At 35.2% G+C, this 23953-nt stretch overlaps 1 protein-coding gene and 1 pseudogene across 4 annotated transcripts in view; both read right to left on the bottom strand.

Moving 5' to 3' along the window:
* Positions 1 to 12090: 12090 nt before the first annotated feature.
* Positions 12091 to 13238, bottom strand: LOC309799136 (glycerophosphodiester phosphodiesterase 1-like; annotated as a pseudogene). Its single transcript has 2 exons — positions 13235 to 13238; positions 12091 to 13120 (listed from the first exon to the last, which is right to left on the bottom strand). The product of its transcript is annotated as a glycerophosphodiester phosphodiesterase 1-like (transcript).
* Positions 13239 to 13665: 427 nt separating this feature from the next.
* EFCAB7 (EF-hand calcium binding domain 7) overlaps positions 13666 to 23953 on the bottom strand; it is a gene marked incomplete at its 3' end in the record, with an annotated part of 49707 nt that continues 39419 nt past the window's right edge. For 2 of the 3 annotated variants that reach the window (XM_082615151.1, XM_082615152.1), the window contains exons 12-13: positions 17164 to 17373; positions 14827 to 15021 (exon numbers count right to left, since the gene is read on the bottom strand). In XM_082615151.1, the coding sequence (XP_082471277.1) occupies positions 14827 to 15021; positions 17164 to 17373 (405 nt within the window). Of the gene's footprint in view, positions 13890 to 14826; positions 15022 to 17163; positions 17374 to 23953 lie in introns of those variants that run through there. The other variant, XM_082615153.1, reaches the window with a different exon arrangement.

Here is a 23953-nt window from a genome sequence, read left to right as displayed (position 1 = left end):
AAAGAATAATCTTTTCAGCTAATGGTGCCAGGATAATTGAAATCCATATGGAAAAAAAGAAAAATGAACCTCAACCTAAACATCACAGCTCACACAAAAATTAATTCAAAATAGACCACAGTGTTAAAAAAATAAAGAGCTAAGTCAAATATTTAATTAAAATGGGGGAAAAAAGATCATAGATACAAATGTACAAAGTAAAACTATAAAAATTTTAGAAGAAAACGAGGAAATCTTTGTGACCTGGGGTTAGGCAACAAATTCTTAGATTTGACACCAAATGCATGACCCATTAAAGGAAAAACTGATGAATTGGAGTTCATCAAAGTTAAACACTTGCTCTCCATATGACACAATTGAGAGAATGAAAAGACAAACTATAGGCTAGGAGACAATATTTTCAAATCACATCTCCAACAAAAGATGTACCAGAATTTATAAAGAATCCCAACACTTGGCCTACCCAGGCTCTTTGAAAGGGCTAATGGCAGACCCTGGTAGGGCTCACACCAAGGAGTACTTCCCAGAACTTCTGCTGCCAGTGTCCGTGTCCTCATGGTAAGACACAGCCATGCCCCGCCCCTGCAGGAGACCCTCCAACACTAGCAGACCAGAGGGAAGAGAGAAGAAGCAAGAAGAATTACAATCCTGCAGCCTGTGGAACAAAAACCACATTCACAGAAAGATAGACAAGATGAAAAGGCAGAGGGCTATGTACCAGATGAAGGAACAAGATAAAACCCCAGAAAAACAACTAAATGAAGTGGAGATAGGCAACCTTCCAGAAAAGGATTTCAGAATAATGATAGTGAAGATGATCCAGGACCTCAGAAAAAGAATGGAGGCAAAGATCGAGAAGATGCAAGAAATGTTTAAAAAATATATAGAAAAATTAAAGAACAAACAAACAGAGATGAACAACACAATAACTGAAATGAAAACTACACGAGAAGGAATCAATAGCAGAATAACTGAGGCAGAAGAACGGATAAGTGACCTGGAAGACAGAATGGTGGGATTCACTGCTGTGGAACAGAATAAAGAAAAAAGAATGAAAAGAAATGAAGACAGTCTAAGAGACCTCTGGGACAACATTAAATGCAACAACATTGGCATTATAGAGGTCCCAGAAGGAGAAGAGAGAGAGAAAGGACCCAAGAAAATATTTAAAGAGATTATAGTTGAAAACTTCCCTAACATGGGGAAGGAAATAGCGACCCAAGTCCAGGAAGTGCAGAGAGTCCCATACAGGATAAACCCAAGGACAAACACACGGAGACACATAGTAATCAAATTGCTAAAAATTAGAGACAAAGAAAAATTATTGAAAGCAGCCAGGGAAAAATGACAAATAACATACAAGGGAACCCCCATAAGGTTAACAGATGACTTCTCAGCAGAAACTCTACAAGCCAAAAGGGAGTGACATGATATACTTAAAGTGATGAAAGGGAAGAAACTACAACCAAGATTACTCTACCCAGCAAGGATCTCATTCAGATTCAATGGAGAAATCAAAAGCTTTACAGACAAGCAAAAGCTAAGAGAATTCAGCACCACCAAACCAGCTCTACAACAAATGCTAAAGGAACTTCTCTAAGTGGGAAACACAAGAGAAGAAAAGGACCTACAAAAACAAACCCAAAACAATTAAGAAAATGGTCATAGGAACATACATATCAATAATTACCTTAAATGTGAATGGATTAAATGCTCCAACCAAAAGACACAGGCTTGCTGAATGGACACAAAAACAAGACCCATATATATGCTGTCTACAAGAGACCCACTTCAGACCTAGGGACACATACAGACTGAAAGTGAGGGGATGGAAAAAGATATTCCATGCAAATGGAAATCAAAAGAAAGCTGGAGTAGCAATACTCATAACAGATAAAATAGACTTTAAAATAAAGAATGTTACAAGAGACAAGGAAGGACACTACATAATGATCAAGGGGTCAATCCAAGAAGAAGATATAATAATTATAAATATATATGCACCCGACATAGGAGCACCTCAATATATAAGGCAACTGCTAACAGCTCTAAAAGAGGAAATCGACAGTAACACAATAATAGTGGGGGACTTTTACACCTCACTTACACCAATGAACAAATCATCCAAACAGAAAATTAATAAGGAAACACACGCTTTAAATGACACAATAGACCAGATAGATTTAATTGATATTTATAGGACATTCCATCCAAAAACAGCAGATTACACTTTCTTCTCAAGTGCACATGGAACATTCTCCAGGATAGATCACATCTTGGGTCACAAATCAAGACTCAGTAAATTTAAGAAAATTGAAATCATATCAAGCATCTTTTCTGACCACCACGCTATGAGATTAGAAATCAATTACAGGGAAAAAAACGTAAAAAGCACAAACACATGGAGGCTAAACAATACGTTACTAAATAACCAAGAGATCACTGAAGAAATCAAAGAGTAAATCAGAAAAAACCTAGAGAAAAATGACAATGAAAACACGACTATCCAAAACCTATGGGATGCCGCAAAAGCAGTTCTAAGAGGGAAGTTTATAGCTACACAAGCCTACCTCAAGAAACAAGAAAAATCTCAAATTAACAATCTAACATTACACCTAAAGGAACTAGAGTAAGAAGAACAAACAAAACCCAAAGTTAGCAGAAGAAAGAAATCATAAAGATCAGAGCAGAAATAAATGAAATAGAAACAAAGAAAACAATAGCAAAGATCAATAAAACTAAAAGCTGGTTCTTTGCGAAGATAAACAAAATTGATAAACCATTAGCCAGACTCATCAAGAAAAAGAGGGAGAGGACTCAAACCACTAAAATTAGAAATGAAAAAGGAGAAATCACAACTGACACTGCAGAAATACAAAGGATTATAAGAGATTACTACAAACAACTATATGCCAATAAAATGGACAACCTGGAAGAAATGGACAAATTTTTAGAAAGGTATAACCTTCCAAGACTGAACCAGTAAGAAACAGAAAATATGAACAGACCAATCACAAATAATGAAAATGAAACTGTGATTAAAAATCTTCCAACAAACAGAAGTCCAGGACCAGATGGCCTCACAGGTGAATTCTATCAAACATTTAGAGAAGAACTAACACCCATCCTTCTCAAACTCTTCCAAAAAATTGCAAGGAAGGAACACTCCCAAACTCATTCTTTGAGGCCACCATCACCCTGACACCAAAACCAGACAAAGATACTACAAAAAAAGAAAATTACAGACCAATATCACTGATGAATATAGATGCAAAAATCCTCAACAAAATACTAGCAAACAGAATCCAACAACACATTAAAAGGATCATACACCATGATCAAGTGGGATTTATCCCAGGGATGCAAGGATTCTTCAATATACATAAATCAATCAATGTGATACACCATATTAACAAATTGAAGGATAAAAACCACATGATCATCTCAATAGATGCAGAAAAAGCTTCTGACAAAATTCAACACCGATTTATGATAAAAGTGCTCCAGAAAGTGGGCACAGAGGGAACCTACCTCAAAATAGTAAAGGCCATATACAACAAACCCACAGCAAACATCATTCTGAATAGTGAAAAACTGAAAGCATTTCCTCTAAGATCAGGAACAAGACAACGATGTCCACTCTCGCCACTGTTATTCAACATAGTTTTGGAAGTCCTAGCCACGGCAATCAGAGAAGAAAAAGAAATAAAAGGAATACACATTGGAAAAGAAGAAGTAAAACTGTCACTGTTTGCAGATGACATGATACTATACATAGAGAATCCTAAAAATGCCACCAGAAGACTACTAGAGCTAATCAATGAATTTGGTAAAGTTGCAAGATACAAAGTTAATGCACAGAAATCTCTTGCATTCCTATACACTAATGATCAAAAATTTGAAGAAGAAATTAAGGAAACACTGCTATTTACCATTGCAACAAAAAGAATAAAATACCTAGGAATAAACCTACCTAGGGAGACAAAAGACCTTATGCAGAAAACTATAAGACACTGTTGAGGGCTTCCCTGGTGGCGCAGTGGTTGAGAGTCCGCCTGCTGTTGCAGGGCACACGGGTTCGTGCCCCGGACCGGGAGGATCCCACATGCCGCGGAGCGGCTGGGCCCGTGAGCCATGGCCGCTGGGCCTGCGCGTCCGGAGACTGTGCTCCGCAACGGGAGAGGCCGCAGCAGTGAGAAGCCCGCGTACCGCAAAAAGGAAAAAAAAAAAAAAAGACACTGTTGAAAGAAATTAAAGATGATACCAACAGATGGAGAGATAGTCCATGTTCTTTGGTTGGAAGAATCCATATTGTGAAAATGACTATACTACCCAAAGCAATCTACAGGTACAATGCAATCCCTTTCAAATTACTGATGGCATTTTTTACAGAACTAGAACAAAAAATCTTAAAATCTGTATGGAGACACAAAAGACCCCGAATAGCCAAAGCAGTCTTGAGGGAAAAAAATGGAGCTGGAGGAATCAGACTCCCTGACTTCAGACTATACTACAAAGCTACAGTAATCAAGACAATATGGTACTGGCACAAAAACAGAAATATAGATCACTGGTACAGGATAGAAAGCCCAGAGATAAACCCACACACTTATGGTCAACTGATCTATGACAAAGGAGGCAAGGATATACAATGGAGAAAAGACAGTCTCTTCAATAAGTGGTGCTGGGAAAACTGTACAGCTACATGTAAAAGAATGAAATTAGAGCACTCCCTAACACCATACACAAAAATAAACTCAAAAATGGATTCGAGACCTAAATGTAAGACCGGACACTATAAAACTCTTAGAGGAAAACATAGGAAGAACACCGTTTGACATAAATCACAGCAAGATCTTTTTTGACCCACCTCCTAGAGTAATGGAAATAAAAACAAAAATAAACAAATGGGGCCTAATGAAACTTAAAAGCTTTTGCAAAGCAAAGGAAACTACAAACAAGATGAAAAGACAACCCTCAGAATGGGAAAAAATATTTGCAAAAGAATCAATAGACAAAGGATTAATCTCCAAAATATATAAACAGCTCATGCAACTCACTATTAAAAAAACAAACAACCCAATCAAAAAATGGGCAGAAGACCTAAATAGACATTTCTCCAAAGAGGACATACAGATGGCCAAGAAGCATATGAAAACATCACTAACTATTAGAGAACTGCAAATCAAAGGTACAATGAGGTATCACCTCATACCAGTTAGAATGGGCATCATCTGAAAATCTACAAACAACAAATTCTGGAGAGGGCATGGAGCAAAGGGAACCCTCTTGCACTGTTGGTGGGAATGTAAATTGATACAGCCACTATGGAGAACAGTATGGAGGTTCCTTAAAAAACTAAAAATAGAATTACCATATGACCCAGCAATCCCACTACTAGGCATATACCCAGAGAAAACCATAATTCAAAAAGACACATACACCCCAATGTTCATTGCAGCACTATTTACAATAGCCAGGTCATGGAAGCAACCTAAATGCCCATCAACAAATGAATGGATGAAGAAGATGTGGTACATATATACAATGGAATATTACTCAGCCATAAAAAAGGAACGAAATTGGGTCATTTGTAGAGACGTGGATGGATCTAGAGACTGTCATACAGAGTGAAGTAAGTCAGAAAGAGAAAAACAAATACCGTATATTAACGCATATATGTGGAACCTACAAAAATGGTACAGATGAACCAGTTTTCAGGGCAGAAATTGAGACACAGATGTAGAGAACAAACGTATGGACACCAAGGGGGGAAAGCCCCAGGGGTGGTGGTAGGGTGGTGGTGGTGGTGTGATGAATTGGGAGATTGGGATTGACGTGTATACACTGATGTGTATAAAACTGATGACTAATAAGAACCTGCTGTATAAAAAAATAAATAAAATTCAAAAAAAATTTACATAATTACAAAAAAAATCCCAAAACTCAACAGTAAGAAAACAACCCAATTTAAAATAAGCAAAAGACTTGAAGAGATACCTCACTGAAGAGGATATATACAGATAGTAAAGGAGCATACAAAAAGTTGCTCAGTATCATTGGCCATTAGGGGAATGCAAATTAAAACCACTGAGATAACACTGCATATCTATTAGAATGACTAAAATAAAAAATACTGACAAACTAAGTGCTAACAAGGATGCAGAACAACTGGAACTTTCATATATTGCAGGTAGAAATGCAAACTGGTACAGCCACTCTGGAAAACACTGAAACAGTTTCTTAAAAAGTCAAACATACACTTAAACATATGATCCAGTAATCTCACATTCGGGTATGTACCCTACAGAAATGAAAACTTATGTTCAAGTAGGAACCTATACTTGAATGTTTACAGCAGCTCTGTTAATATTGCCAAAAACTGGAAACAACCTAGCAGATGAATGAATAAACAAATTGTGTAAATCTTTATGATGAAAAACTACTCAGCAGTAAAAGGAACAAACTGTTGATACACCAATTTGGATAATTCTCAAAGGCATTATGCTGAGTGAAAAAATTCAGTCTCAAAAGGTTGATACATGATCCCATTTACATGACATTCTCAAAAAGAGAAAACCATAGTGATGGAAAACAGATCAGTGATTGCCAGGAGCTGGGAGTTTGGAGCGAGGAGGAGAGGAGGATGTGAAAAGGGAGTTTATTGGTGATGGAACTGCTCTGGATCCTGATTGTGGTGGTAGTCAAATGAATCTATACATGTCAATAGAAATACATAACCTCACCTCCTCCCCTCCAAAAGGTCAAATTTATTGTATAATAATTATTTTAATATGGAATTAAAACCATACAGAGGGATTCCCTGGTGGTGCAGTGGTTAAGAATCCGCTTGCCAATGCAGGGCACACAGGCTTGAGCCCTGGTCCGGGAAGATCCCACATGCCATGGAGCTACTAAGTCCATGCGCCACAACTACTGAGCCTGTGCTCTAGCGACCTCGAGCCACAACTACTGAAGCCCACGTGCCTAGAGCCTGTGCTCCGCAACAAGAGAAGCCACCGCAATGAGAAGCCCGCACACTGCCGTGAAGAGTATTCCCCACTCGCTGAAACTAGAGAAAGCCCGCATGCAGCAACGAAGACCCAACGCAGCCAAAAATAAATAAATAAAATATATTTATTAAAAAAAAACTCACAGAGAAAAAAGTATTAGATTTAAAATAGAAGCCCAAGAAGAGAATAGTTTCTTCTGCATTGGGGAAAGGTTTAAAGGCTTCATGAAGAATGAAGCATTTAAAAAATATATGTTAAAGGCCCAGTGTGCAATACTTGTTCACAATCTATCTTCTCTGATAGACTATATATAATGAGAGCAGGAACAATGTCTAGCTTGATCACCTGTGTACATTCAGTAAATAAAGCTGTGCTCTATACATATTCAGCAATCAATAAATATACGATTATTGACTTATTGCCTATGATATTAATAGGCAGAGATACAATACAGGAAATTGTAGGAAAAGTGAAAAACATGAGAAAATGTCTGAAATTTCCTCCTCCCCCTTCTAAATCCCTTTTATCCCTTCAAGTTCACTTAAAGTTCTAGCTCATCTCCCTGACTCTTCCAGCCACACTAATCTTTCCAACTTGTCCAAACTGGTTCTACCAAACATGGTCTAATATTTTAGTGTAGTACTTCTCAATATTTTAAAGCCTATGACTCATTTCCTTTAATAGATATTAAAATGTGACTTTTTCCATTATTTAAATTTTAAAATACATTGTATTGCATGACTAAAAACAAATCAAAGCACTTGTCGGCTTCAAACCACACTTCTTTCATTCCTTCAGTCCTCCAAGAGAATCTTATCACCCTCTCCCCTCAAACTGGGCAAGTCTTCCCTTCCTTTACTGTTCCTGTACCCTAACTCATCCCTAGTTTATGCTTAATGATCAGTGTTTACTACTGTAATTTAAGACTTAATATCATTCCTTAGTAGGATAACATGTAACTCATTTCCTCAGCTCTTTCTTCTCCCGAGGACAGAGATCATGTCTACTACTTCGGCCTTGTAACTAATGCCATGTGTTCTAGATACTTGCTAATTTTATTCCCTTGTATACCATTCACCAGTCTACTTGTCTTCCAAAATTGTTACTGCTCTGCAAGGAAGAAAACAAGTCTTTCTGAAGAAGCTAAATACAAACAATTTTTACAACAGATATTTAGAAATGGCACAGAGAAATGTACTTTTTAGTAATGCTTCATATTCATATCTATAATTTCCAGAAAGGTTACAATGCTGGCATTCTGTAACTGGCACTATTGCATTGATATTATATGTTGACATTAGCCTCATAAGGATGATTGAACTTAAGCTGGCCTTCAATTTTAATTTAGATGATCTTGTGTTAAATTGTAGAGGAAAGAATAAAGTTAAGAATATGTATAAAATGTTGGATGTTTACCAACTGTATCTAAAAGAAATTCTAAAATAATGTTTTTAAATTTGGGGGGAATGGAACCATACTTCTAACCACTTTATGTTGGTTTTCTTTTTAACATTCATATATACCTTTAAATCAACTGTGGTCAAATATTGCAAATATATGCAGCTTGTGAATTATTCATAAGAATTGAGAATGCCTATTCTTCATCTTCCTTAGACAAGAATTAGCCATAGCTAATAAGTACAGACACTTCAATCAAAATCCTTTACCTCTTAGATTTTCAGCAACAATTCCTAGTCCCTGGCCCCTAAATTGTGTCTCCACATGAATCGCATCTACTTTCCCTAAATCAATTCCATTATTTGCCTTATTTTTCCTCAAATCTTTATGTAGTTCTTATTTTTTCCAGAAATTAAGCAAGGCTGAGTAGCAAAGATAGGCTTTATAATCCTATGTAAAGCTAGCAGGGCTATCTCTATATCTCCTTATATAATACTTGTAACTTCATGAATAAGTGAAGAGTCTTTTAAGAGCTGAAGATTTAGTATCCACTTTACAAGTTAGAAATAATTTTTATATATTCTCTAATAAGAATGGGTGTATATGCCTGTGTATGGATGTATCCACAATATACAATATATTTTCCCAAAGCAGTCTTAGAAGTCATAAAGGACTTAATCCACTGCTGAGAAATATTATCAGTCTCTCTCTCTGGGGCATATGTGTGCACTGATGAATAATGAAATAATATGCTCACCCTCTGGTGGTCAAAACCAGAAATACATTTCCATTTTCCTGGATTATATCCAAAATATGATCACTGTGATATATTAAGTTTCTGCTTCCTATTTAACTTACACCAAAAATAGATCTAAAAGAAGGCCACTGGCTTAAAAAAAAACACAAAAAACCACAGGTCTACTAAATATGTAATGGAAAAATCAACAAACTTATTAAATATAGCAATTTAAGAATTACTTATGACAGCATTTGATAATTAACACTAATTTGGCTTTAAAATATCGGAACTGTAGAATTTTAGAGTAGGAAGGAATTACAGCGATCATTTAGCCATTTCCCCTCCCATTTAAAACTTAGATAATGAAAAAATATTTCATTTTGTTTTAGTTGTTTAATCTGTTTCATGTAATTAATTACATGAAAACCAAAATCTGTATAAGTGGAATTGGATAGTAATGAGACCTTGTGTTTCTTTTCTTATGTTTCTATTTTTAACTTACAAATAGCCCAAGAACTAGGAAAAAAATTATACCACATGTAAGTTTAAATTTTCTGCCCACTTTATTCAATCATCCAAAAAATATTTATTGTATATTATGGTTCCAGTGGTATATGCTGGAATTGTAACTATCCCTGCTTTCAGCCTAGTGAAGGGTACAGATAAAACAGTAATTCCCGTATAGGATGCTGAGTGTGACCACAAAGAGTGAGCACAAAGTAATAGGGCCATCAAAGTGGTCTTGGTGGGGGGGGGGGAGAAATCAAGAAAGGATTCTAGGCAAAACTGACATACTTGGTGAGACCTGAAGGAAGAAGAGGAAAAGGGGAAGGAAGACTTAATTCTATGGGCAAGAAGGAAATATTACATCCAAATGGCCTGAGGTGAGAGAGAACGCAGAAACTGAGAGAAGGTACAGAAGTATGGTTGGAAGAAGCCTGAAAAGGAATGGTCAGAGGTTGGAAGAAAATCTGGAGAATATGGTGTCAGAGAGATCAACAATATCTAACACTGGAGAGAAGACTTCAAAATATCTACTGTGTTTAATGATAAGGAAGTTATTTATGTCCCTGGAAAAACCACTAGTTGAATTAACTGGAAAGAATGAATGGGAGTCAAAAAAGTAGGTATAGCAAACAATTCTTTCATGTCTTTTTGGTGTGAAGGGGAGGACAGAATAATGATAGAGATAGATGGGGAATGAGAGGTTTCTTAAAGAAGAAAAGTCTAGAACACATATAAATAATAATGAAAAAAAGCTAGTTTTGAGGAAGTGTTTGTAGATAAAATTTATACTTGGGGAGCTTTAATGTAGATACCATGAAGATAGGAAGGGCACAGGAGAGACGGGGCATTTAGATGTCTTTTTCGTAAGTTGAATCCTTGTGCTTTTAAAATTAAACAACATGAAAAGTTACCTTTGAAAATGTAATAGTCAATCTGCACAAAACTACCCTGAAAAAGGGTAGCACCTCTTGAATTTAAAGAAAACATTCTTACATGTTAATCAACTTTATTTTAGTTGAATAAAGAATCATTATCAACCTATGAGTCTGGTATTTCAGGACTTTAATTAATTTTTTCTGGATATTCTAGTACCACAGTACTGAAGTAATCCTTAAAAAATCATTTACTTAAAGGTCCAAAAATGGGACCCAGCTTATTATAATCATTAACTAGCTGATTTCCTTCGATTTTCATTTGCTTGGAAGAAAGTTTAACTTGAAACAAAATATCTTTCTTTTCTACTGAGTAATTGAAAATGGGACCATAAGATAGCTGGGTTTTTTCCCCTCTAATAAGTGAGTAATGGGAAGAAGAAAAAAGGCTTGGTATGTCTAAGTGGTGACAGTGGTGGAAGATAAGGCTTAAGTGCTCACTATTCTTTCTTGAGTCTCCATGTTCCAATGATACCACTTTATGTCACCTATCATTCTATTATAAAAAGCCTTTTTACAACTTGTGGCAAAGATAGCAACTTTATCATACGCTTTTGGTAACAGAGCCAGATAATTTATTTCCTGCAACTCAATACTTTGTGAAACAGAATATAGGGCCACATTTATTTGACTTACAAAGCATCTGGCAATTAATAAAATGCTTTCACATTGCATTACTTTTTAAGACATCATCTAAAGAATTCAAACTGCTAGAGAATGACAACCCATTTTACAGACATCTAATCAAGGGCCAAAAATCCAAGTGACATTTAAACTATGTGCTAGCATGTGCTGGGTAAAAATAATATACTGCTATACTGGTATTCATATTTCAAAAGCTGACATTTACTAGCCAAGTATTCTGTTACTGATATGGTTACACAGTTCTTAATTGCTTAATATAGTACTTCATGCACTGTACTACTTCATTAATTGCTATTTGATTTAATTTCTATTATTTCAAAATACATTTAATTAAAAATACTCCACAAGTAAATCCATTAAACAATTTACTGTCAGAACAAAATATTCCTACTGTTGTGATTAGAATTTGGCTTCTTTAATACAAAAATTAATTTCTCCAAATTTTGCTTAATTATATTTCCTCATGGGAAAACTAAATACAGTATATAATTAAATGGCTGTTTCTGCATTCACTTTTTTATTCCTTTTAATGATTTTTAGTGTGGTCACAAGTTTGACAGCCACAATACCTTGATAACATAGCTGAATACAGTATTTGAAATAAATGTTACAAAAGCATGGCAAGTTTTAAAATGTCAACTCTGAGTGATGGTGCATTTCCCATGTATTTGCATCTGTACTCCCAAATTTCACAACTCAGTCTGTGCTTATCCTCACCAGGTTAAGGTGTATGCCTCACTTAGGTCAGGGGAGGAGCTGTTGTGCCTTTTTGCAGACCCAGATTTTCAAGAGCAAGTGTTGAACTCAGGCATTCCATGGAGCATGTTGGCAACACCAGACTTTGCTTTGGTTCCTATTACTTGTGTGAGCTACCTGATCTCCCAGGGTTTGGGCTAGCACAAGGGATATTTTGATATCCCTGCATGAGACCAGCAGGCAGTTTCTGTACATGTTTCCTTGGGGAGGGGGTTGGGGGAGGTTCTAGAACTGATGTGCAGTCTTCCAACACACTGTCTGACAGAGCTGGAACCAAGATGGGATTCATAGTAACTTTTTTTCATCAAAGGTATTAACCGTCCAAGCAACAACCTGAATGCCTTTAGTTGACCACTTCTTCAAGTAGTTTGGGGATACAAAATCCTTTTGCATGAGGAAAACTGAAATTCCACACAGGTACCGTAAGATATTATATTGCTTGTATGCTACAAGCAAATGAAACATCTATTACCACAAACATGGATTGTATCCAGAGAATATCATAGTCCCATCTGCTGTATGGCTAAGGTTCCAAGGTCTGTGAGTTAAAGCCATTACTACACTGTGACTTGTTTGTCTCATAGATAACTTCTGGCAAGAAAGAGCAAATAATACTACTATTGTATAGTAGAGGAAATTCCATACACATTTTCGTTAGAACATCAGGAGCCATATTTTCATGGCCTTTGACATCAAAGAAGACTGTGACGTTATGGTTCAGGCACTCTGCTCCAGCTTCACTCAGGGCAGGGATCTTCTCATCAGGGAAGTTATTCCTGAATCTGTGATCTGCTGCAGGATTAAACTTTCTAATTTGTTCAAGTGTCAAATCACACATCGACCAGTCCCATCAGTCCTTGTATCTACTTGTGCTATTGTGCATTAAGATAGCAATCTCATCAGAAGTAAACGCAACATCCAACTGTTCTCTGACTCATTGTGACTGCCACTGCCAATGGCAGAAACTCGGTCCTGGGGCTTGAGCACCAGCAGAGCCCTGTGGAAGGGTACATGCTCAAGGATGAAGAGGCACAGCAGGAGATAGAGGCTGCTGGTGAAGAAATAAGCAGTGAAGGGGCTGCACGTCACCAGCTTCAGCAGCAGCAGCAGGAAGGAGGACTCCTGGTCCTCTCACAGCCACATGCCTGTGACTATACCGGTGAGGATAGGAACCCTGGATCCACTGGGCTCCTTGGATAGGCCAGAGCACAGGGATAAAGCACAAGGCACTCACTGCAGCTTGCCCATTTACATTTTATTCCAGGATTTTTTTGATAAATAAAAGTGTATAGGATTTTATAGAATTCATTGAGTATTACTTTTTTTTTTTTTTTTTTTTTTTTTTTGTGGTACCCGGGCCTCTCACCGTTGTGGCCTCTCCCGTTGCGGAGCACAGGCTCCAGACGCGCAGGCTCAGCGGCCATGGCTCACGGGCCCAGCCGCTCAGCGGGATGTGAGATCTTCCTGAACCCGTGTCCCCTGCATCAGCAGGCGGACTCTCAACCACTGCGCCACCAGGGAAGCCCGAGTATTACTTTTTAAAAGCTTACCTGTACTTTGATTTCAATTTACTAGTCATAAATGAAATATGCCCAGATTTCCCATTAAATTAATAAGAAGGCCACACATTAAAAAATTATTTCTATTTTAATAATAAAGTATATAATATGGACATGAAATGTAAATGCATACAAATTAAATAGATTATTATGTACATCAGTTAAATTGATTAGCATTTTGTTGATCAACAAATAAGAGACTAAACTTGAAGTAATTATTCTTAGTTTGATAGTCTCAAGCAAAATTATTTCCTAAAAACAGTGTTTAAGATATAAGGGAATATACACAATAATATATCCATTCTTGTCGTTCATTCAGAGGCATTACATGTTGACAAACCTGCATATAAAAATAGAAAGCCTTTACCTTCCTTTTATATACTGTAATTTTGGGCTAATTTTTCAATAGGACAACATTTCTAGAACCTATATAAAAAATATCTCTGTGCAGATAAAATTCTTTAATATTTGTCCTTAGCAGGGACCTGCAATCTACGATCTGATGTCTAACAGGATAATCCAGCCTAAATTCTACGTAATATAGTATTTGGTAGTTGGTATTTGTGAATGTGGGTAAAGAGGAGTGGTAGAAAGGGAAGTAAATATTCTTTCCTCACTAAGCCTAGAACATTTAAAAAAAAACATGATTGGGATAACAGAAAAGATAAACTCTTCTTATCCTGTTTTAGCATGTTTTAGGATTTCACTGACAGTATGGAGAAAAAAAGGGAAAGAATAGAAAGTTTTTTCCTTTTTCCCTTGACTAAACTGGTTTCAGGGTCTACTGATCTCTCCCTGCCTTTGAACTCCTGGCTAAATCAGAAACCCAGAGTTCTGCTAACACCAGAACTTCAGGTATTCCTAGCTCTTGACTTAGTTGGTTATCTAAAACTCACAGGCATTTTCTCTTTTAGGTTACCTCAGAAAATTTTAATAATGTGGATAAAAATATTTTGAGTTATCAAAAGTCCTATTACTATTAACACTACTTTGTATTTCTATATAATATTCAATAGTGTTTTTACATATATCATTTTATTTTTATCTTTACATTAATTTTGTGAAGTACCTAAAACTGGTGACATTACATTAATTTTACACTTAAAGAGACTGAAACAAACAAAAAGGAGACTGAAACAGAGAAATTAAGTGAATGTCCCATAATCACTGAACCAAATAGTGAGAACTGGATTAGAACCAGTCTCCTCTATCTCGTAGTACAGGATGGTACTAATACAAATATCATACTTAAAATAATTTTCTACTTTATTTCATATCTACATATTTATCCATAATATTAATAGCAAAAATATTTTTTTCAAATTGATAAAACAAAAGGCTTTAATTAGAAAACAATGCATTACCATTGTAGATTTTGGTGCCACTTCTACTGCAAATATGTCAAGTCCTCTGTTGTTTACACAATTTTTACTCAGCTCGTTGTTGATGTGAATAATCACTTTATTATCTGACTGTAAAAGAAAGATTTTATAAGTTGCTATTCCTTTCTTTACTAAATACACACAAACAAAATGATAATTGCAAAACACTTTGCAAGTCTTGTGATAGAGATATTCACAGGGCTCTATAGAAACAAAGAAGACATTATAGAAACACAGAAACATTAGCTCAGACTGGGGTATCACGGAAGACCTTAAGGAAGAAGTGATACTGGAGATAATATATCATTGATAACGATAGCCTCTAGGATGGATAGCAAACAAGAGAAAGCAGAATGAAGCTGATAAATAAGAGCAATGTAGGAGTCAAAGTATTCCCCTGCTAAAGAACCTGTAATCACTCTCTAATGACTACAAAGGGGCAATATAACATTAGACTACTTGGATTCATCTCTCATCTCTTCTACTACTTAGCTCTGTGACCTTTTGTAAGTTATTTAACATCCCTGTGCTTCAGTTTCCTTGTGTGTAAAACAGGTATAGTATAATACTTACCTCATTGGGTTGTTGTGAGAAGTAAGAGCATTAAAGTGCCTGGCACATGGTAAGCTCTAAAATATTATTATTACCTCATTTTGGTGAAGGGAAATTTAATTTTCCTTGAGGGAAAAGGAGATGGAGGGTTGAGAAATGAAGGTAATAGAGCAGAGGAATTGGGGTAAGGTAGTGGTTCGCTTCCACCCTTTTAATTCTAATAAAATGTAGAGGGCTCACACACACACACAACCAAAACCAAACAAACAAGAAAACATAGAGGGCAGCAACAGAAACATGCTGGATCTTACGAACCACTCTCCAAAGTGTTATGATCCATTTGAAGACTGCAATCTACTGGCTGGGGAACCTATCTTATTTCATCAAGTCTAAACTCTTCTATCTTGTTTTCAAGATAACATATATAATCTGGACCCATTCAACCTATGTTATTTACCTTTCAAATACTTCTCCAAATAAAGCTCTCTGTTTCTGCAAAGGAGATATTCTCACTTTTTCATCTATAGTTCACATTAACTCTTACTCATATTTCTCCTTACACTGTTTCTCCTGCTTCTAAAGGCTGCCTCTCTGTGTATCTAAATTCTAGTTATCCTTCAAATCCTATACACATGTTTAAATCCCAATCAGTTCCCATCCCCCTAATCACAAACCCTTCCCCTACTTCTATAGTTCAAACTAACATGAAGTACAAGAGACACAAATACAGTTGAATTCCTATTGCACATACAAACAGTACTATGTAATTTAACATTTAACTGTTGTTTCGAGAGTATTAATTTTGCCTTTACAACTAGCCCATAAACTCCTTGACAGCAGAAACCATGTTATACTTTCTAGTGGCCCCTATGGTGACTATGAGAGTTACATAATATATATTCACATTGACTCAATACTCAGCCAAATCTTAAGCACTTTAAAAAATTTATGATGTAAATTTCACCCAGGAACTAAAAGAAATAAGCCAACAGTTCTAAAAACCTAGCCATCTTGAGTAAGATTTTATAAAAATTTATAATTTCTAGAAAACTCAGTATATCTGACTTTAAGAATTTATGTGTGTATTCTCTTGACCTGCAATATCGACAGTAGCAGAGAAGATGGCCAAAGCCAGAAATAATTGGCTTGATAAAAACAGGTCCTGGACAGTAGAATATATTTAATCAGATAAAATGATGATAATCTGTAGGATTTCTGATACTGCAAAGTTTGTATAAAACAGTTGGGCTAAATTCTTTTCTTTACTTTGTTTATATTTCTTTAAAACATGATGTCCATTGTTTAAAATAGCTATGTATGTGTGAAGACTTTTAGTAACAAACTAAATAAAATACTTTGTGCCCAGATTATGCTCTATCTTAATAGATCTCTAACTATTTAATTTTCATAATATTTTAATAGAAAAACAATTGTCTCATAAAGAAACACAAAAAATAAATATCTAATGAATAAAGTAAATATTATATACCTTAAAAAATATAAAAATTATCATGCCCAGTTTGAGTTATAAACTCAAAAAGAAAAAAGAATAAATTGACTATTATAGATATTATTAATGTAATGGGGTATTTAATTACTATGCAAGAATAGGGTGAGAAAGAAGATGGAACATAGTAGCAAACATTGCTGTTATGAGGAGAACCACCTTATAACTGATACCTTGTTTTCAATAACTGATGTTATCCAAGTGTCACACTTATAATTATGTACAATTATATTTTCATAGCCATCCATTGATTTGGCATCGCCTTTCTTAAGAACAAATTTACAAATGGCCTTCTCAAGTTGCCCACTGCATGCCTCCATATGGACAGCTTTAATTCTTGGCTTGCATTTGTCTGCATAGATATCGATGACAAATGGGCATGCCTGAAATGAAAAATAAATCAAACCTTGTTTTAGCCTTTTGATAGAATTTAAATTATTTATTATTAATATGTATATCATATGACTTAAGAACATACTTTCTAGCTTGTCCTTCTGATACACATTTATGAGGAAAATTTTAGTACTATGAATTGATTAATAAAAAAGCATGAAATTCTGATTTTTTGGCTGCACATTAACTGATAATGTTCATAGAAAAGGAAAGAAACCTCCTTTACGCCAACCCCTCCATTTGCTCTAAAGCTAACTCATGTCATGTTAGTTACTTAATTTCCTTTCCTAACTACAGAAAGACTACAGAAAGAATTCATCAACAGGCTCTAAAGAAATTACGTGAAACTCAATACACGAATATACAGCACCAAAAATAACTAAGTGTAGAAAAATTAATTCACACAGTTTATAGTTAGTGTAAAAGCACCTTTAAAAATCTGAGATCTAAAGAGATTTTCTGCACTTGGAAATAGATTTTTCTAATGTCTACTCTTTAGTCTCTACCATAGCCTACAAGATACTGCACACGGTAGCCTCTCTATACAGCCCAGTCTCCTGCCTTGCAGGAGATGTTCCAGTTACTCTGCTTTTTCATATCCTAGAACAAATAAAGCTCTTTCCTGTGTCAGGGATTTCGTATGTAGTATTCTCCCTGCTTAGAAGATTCATACCTTTTCACATATATATCTCATCCTCCTCTTTCAGGTTTAAGCTTAAGTGTCACTTCTGCAGAGACAGAGGCTCTGGTCCCCCAATCTCCTTCACTCCCCCACTGTTCTCTACTTTGGCTACTGGCTTGTTCCCTTCAAAACACTTTTGAAATGATTTTATTAATTTTGCATTTAATTAGTCATCCTCCTTCATGGAATGTCCATGAGGGCAGAATTTTTGACTATTGTATTCATCACTGTGCCTCTTTATTACAAGCTTACTTTATGTAGGCATTAAAGTGTATTTATTGAGTAAATGAATGAATTCACACACATTGATGATCAACTTGTTATTATGGGGACAAAAGATAAAAGTCTGAACTTAGTAGAATAATATACATTTTAATTTTTTAAAAAAAAGTTTAAAAATATTTAATGACTCCAACCTTTGGCAATAATAAAGTCACCTTTTTAAGAGATAGTAGTCTGAAAAATCATTGGAAAAGAAAGCAGAAGATATGAGTTTGTAATTGGGTTTTGCCATTTACTAGCTTCGTGATCTGGGGAAGTCAGTTCACTTCTATGAGGCTCAGTTTCTTCATTGAGAAGGTGGGGATAAACAGTATATATCCTGCCAAGAGTTGCTAGAAATACCTAATAGGTAATATGTGTCAAAATATTTCACAATATAGAATTCTAAAAAAAATTGTAATAATTATGATTATGGCATTTTAAAGATTTAATTTATTTTTTCAGTACTGAATAGATTCTGGTATTATTCTACCATTTTTCAAGTCTTGCTTATATGTTTTATTTGACCAAAGAGTATCAATATTATATTCAGATATCACTGACCGTAAACATCTTAAAGTCTTTGTTAAAGACGTATTCCCTAAAATTTTTAAATAAAATCTTATCTACTCTAAAAACGGTGCCCTTTAACCGTATTACTTTTTTCTGTTCATGGACTTGATCTTTTATTTACTTATCTTTTTTATCCTACTAAGTTAATATAGGAAGCATACAATAAGGAAGAAAACAATTCATTGTAAATTGGTAATTGTAAAAATATTAACAATATATAATAAGGAAGACGGGGAAGACTGTAATAAAAAAAACCTAGATTAAGGCATGCTACTAAAATTTTGCACAAAGTGTGGCTCTTAGCTACCTGTTAGCCAACATAAAAGTGAAAGAGAGTGTATTACATAGCTCCCAATATCTAAAAAAAGAAGGAACTTTTTCCCAGTTCTGAATCCAAAAGGAATTTATACCATGAAATTCTTTTTTAAAAAAGAAGAGAAGGGGGCTTCCCTGGTGGCACAGTGGTTGAGAGTCCACCTGCCGATGCAGGGGGCACGGGTTCGTGCCCCGGTCCGGGAGGATCCCACATGCCGCGGAGCGGCTGGGCCCGTGAGCCATGGCTGCTGAGCCTGCGCGTCCGGAGCCTGTGCTCCACAACGGGAGAGGCCACAACAGTGAGAGGCCCGCGTACCGCAAAAAAACAAAAAAACAAACAAACAAAAAGAAGAGAAGGAAAAAAAGGAAAAAAACTAGGCATACGTTTTGCTTATCAATGTCCAATAAAGAACAAATTATTGTTATGGTGACATAGGGGCAATGCTCTTGCAGAAGGAACAATAAAGAAGTTATGCTGCTCTTTGAAAGAGGATCTGCCTTTATAAGTTGATAGAGTGAGTGGATAACCTATAATTCTAAAACTGAATTAGGGGGTTTAATAAGAAAAAATAAAGTAAAAGTGACTGGCTGTGCCTGATTGTAGAGGAAAATAATAAGACAAACTGAGAGTATATAGTAACTTATAGAATGCTTAAAATAAACTTTGGTTTACTAAAACCATTCAGTTAATGAGATTTCAAACAAACCTAAGCCCTTTCCTAAATCCTAACCTGTAACTGATACTTCGGTTGGTCTTTGTGACACAATACCTACTAATTTAATAGGTGGGATCAAAATATAGCTCATTTAGACGTTAGATTACTTACATAATATATGACTCAAGAAATTGCCAAAAAAAACGGTTCCTGAATCCTTATGGGCAAAAGACTCTACAGACATATTCAAACCAATTAGAACACAGCTCATAAGATTTTAAATGGATTCTTCCTAAATTATCATAAAACTTTTTTTTTTTTACAAACATGAAAATGTTAGGTCATGCTCTAGGTATATTAACTCAGTAACATAGCACACATCAAAGAACTATTGCCTATCAAAGCCAATACCTTAATTGAAGAGGCTCATTGTCTCAGAGTACTTACAGGTATCAGTCAAAACTAAATGAGTCCAAATACCTTCAGATTTTGTATGAATTCTTTAAATAAAATGTTATCACATGTGTATATCCCTATCATTAATGGAAGCATTCAATATTTTTATACCAATTAATTAATTATGAATTATTACTTTCTCCCTGTATTACCATCTGCTGATTTAATACTTTCAATCCAACAACTCTATAATCCTTACTGAATGAGGAGAATCTCCTCATTATGATTCTGTAAATCAAGAAGTATCCATGCCCAGAAAAAAATTTTGGATGCTTCAATACCAAATCCTGACTTAATATTGTTTGTTGATGGGGTTATATTAAAAAAATAAAAAGGACAATACCAGGCTTGACATATAATAAGTAGCCTAGTCTCTTTTGTAAAATCTATTTCCTTACCATGAAATAGTTTAGCTCAAATGATTAAATTATGGCTCTCTCTAAGGCATATCAAATCACTAGAAGAAGAGAGTAAAATACATATAAGCTAACAGCTAGTATGCTTTTAGAATAATTGACTTTTAAAAAATGTTATAGGAAAAAAACAAGGTTTTTTTTGCGCTTTCTCAAGTACTCTTTAAAAATGAACAACAAATATATTATTTGATACCTAAAATAATTGCTATCATAAAGGAAGAGACAGTAAAAGAAGTTCTATAGAAGCTAATATCTATACTATAGATACCACAGAAATACTTTAGAAGTACTATACAAATACTTTTAACAGACCATTATATTAAACAGACTACTCTGACTAAAGTCCTTATGTAAAAGCATTGTAAGAATAATAAAATAAAATCCATGGAAAAGTTCAAGGATTCCATTGTAGATATACAAATTTTGGCCTCCCAAATTCTGAAAAGAAACAATGGGTACAATCAGGTTATAAGAACCACAAGGATTAAGATCTGACAAAACCAAAATAGCCACCTGGACTACAAAAATAAAGGATAAAATCCTCTGTGAAACAATTCATTCCAACAGGGACAAACTGGCTATAATATCAAACACTAAGGAAAAAACCTTCCGAGGATGATGAAGGATAAAGTCGGTCCATGCTTTATTTGTAACTAAATTAACCTAAAAAAATTGAGGGACATGAACTGAGACTATGCTCTAAAAGACTCTGGGCATGTCCAAATTGAATTTATACAGTTGCCTCTCCTGCCATGGTTTCTGAATATGTTGTACTAATAATAGCACATTTCTTTTCAGAATGGATCAAAATATTTCCCTGTTGAAAGGTCACAACCATGACTGCCTAGGACATTCCAAATTACTGATCCCATGACAAGGGACACATTTAACTGGAACAATTATTCATAAATTTGGATTATGTAAGGCTTTGCTTTGCTCCTTACTCAAAAACATTTTTGTCTTTATCATTCCCAAATCTCTGGGAAAACGATAAGGGCCTTAACAGAATTAGAAAGATACATCCTTTAAAGATCCTAAAGTGAGGTTTTCCAGAGAACCTCCAGAAGCCAGCAGTACACAAAATTAACTGCTAACCCAGAAACCTTTCAATAAGCACATGACCATATGAAGTAAGAAGCTTCCTCTCAAGACCACTGGAGCAAGATTCTTCTATAGGTTACAGTCTTCTTTGAACACTCTTGTTTATACATAGCTTTCCTCTTTACTGATTTAAGGGTATACATGTCTGACTTAGCCTATCATGTTCTCCTTATTAGTAATACTGACTTTCCTAAGTCTAGGCTTTAAGGAAAATATGTTTGAACTATGAGAAATAAAAATGCAATATTTATTATTAGTCACAGCACCAAGAAACAATATACCTACAATCCCACAAAGGATGATTACATGACATGTGCAGCTTCTATGTGGAAATCAGACTATTTAATGCCAACCCAGAACGAAGGTAAGCTATTTTGTACAGCTATTAGTTAGGTCATTCCAAGGGCATGACTCTCCAATACCCTCAGTGGGTTATATTTCCTGACATACACCCCAAAAGAATAAAACTCTTTCTGCAAAAGACTCCTGAAGATAGTAAGCCAATTCACAGCAGTTATGCCACTCCACATGATCACCAAAACATTGCTCCTTCATTTTGGTTGACACAGTAATTAATATAGCCTAAGCCCTGGGGGCACAACAAGCCAGTTCTGTTAAATTCTTTAACACAAACAGGTATAGATAATAAAAAAGCCTCAACTTTCTTTTGAACAATCAGGGAGGAGTCTGCACTAATGCTAATACTTCAGGTTGTACCTGGATTAACACTAGAAGTAAAACTAACTAAAACTACAAAAGGCTATAAAAAATAGACTTAAGGAGTCCTTGGGACTTTTCTTGGCCAAGTCTGGAAACTCTAGGGTCATGATTCTGGAGTGCCCTTCAGTCCTTTCTTATAATACTTCTAGTTGTACTTGTCTCAGAGTTTAACTGTTGTCCAGAATCTTAAAATGCTTCAGTAACTTAAAAAGTTACTTTCCCAACAGATGACTTAAAGGCAAAAACAGGATGAAATCATGATACATGCACAAACTGAAAATTAGATCTCCACAGAGGAAACCTCTTCAAAGAGAATCAACATCAGTGGTTGAGTGAATCTTTGATGGTTTCTTCTGCAGCCTTAGCTGGATGAAAATCAAAAGGAAAGACTGGGAATAAAAAAGTGTCCAAAAACTTATGAAAAAACTGATTATTCTGTCGTGATGGTAATGAGCAGTCATCAGAACCTGTTTTTTTCTTTAATATATATTTAATTTTTATAAGTAAAATAGTTAATTTACAATGTTGTGCTAGTTTCTGGTGTACAGCAAAGTGATTCAGTTATATATGTATGTATATATATAAACACACAGATATGTACATATATATTATATACATATATATTTTTTCATATTCTTTTCCATTATAGTTTATTACAAGATATTGAATTCTTTGTTCTATACAGTAGGACTTTGCTGTTTATCTATTTTATTTTTTTAAATTTTATTTATTTTTTATCTATTTTATATGCAGTGGTTTATCTATTTTATATATATAGTAGTTTGCTAATCCCAAACTCCTAATAAGTTATCCCTACCCCCTTTCCCCTTTGGTAACCATAAGTTTTTGTTCTATGTCTGTGAGTCTGTTTCTGTTTTGTAAATAAGTTCATTTGCATCATATTTTAGATTCCACATATAAGTGATATCATATAATATTTGTCTTTCTCTGTCTGACTTACTACACTTACTATGGTAATCTATATGTCCATCCACGTTGCTGCAAATGGCATTATTTCATTCTTTTTTATGGCTGAGTAGTATTCCATTGTGTGTGTGTGTGTGTGTGTGTGTGTGTGTGTGTATTCCATTGTGTGTATCTATGTATATACCACATCTTCTTCATTCATTCCTCTGTTGATGGATTTTTAGGTTTGCTTCCATGTCTTGGCTATTATAAATAGCACTGTTATGAACACTGGGGTGCATGTATCTTTTTGAATTAGAGTTTTCTCTGGATATGTGCCCAGGAGCAGGATTGCTGGATCATATGGTAACTCTATTTTTAGTTTTTTAAGGAACCTCCACACTGTTCTCCATAGTGTAAGCACCAATTTACATTCCCACCAACAGTGTAGGAGGGTCCCTTTTCTCCACACGCTCTCCAGCGT

The sequence above is a fragment of the Mesoplodon mirus genome (assembly GCF_964341445.2).
Source record: "Mesoplodon mirus genome assembly, chromosome: 3".
In the NCBI taxonomy this organism is placed as follows: domain Eukaryota; kingdom Metazoa; phylum Chordata; class Mammalia; order Artiodactyla; family Ziphiidae; genus Mesoplodon; species Mesoplodon mirus.
This window is presented reverse-complemented; position numbering and strand designations above follow the sequence as displayed.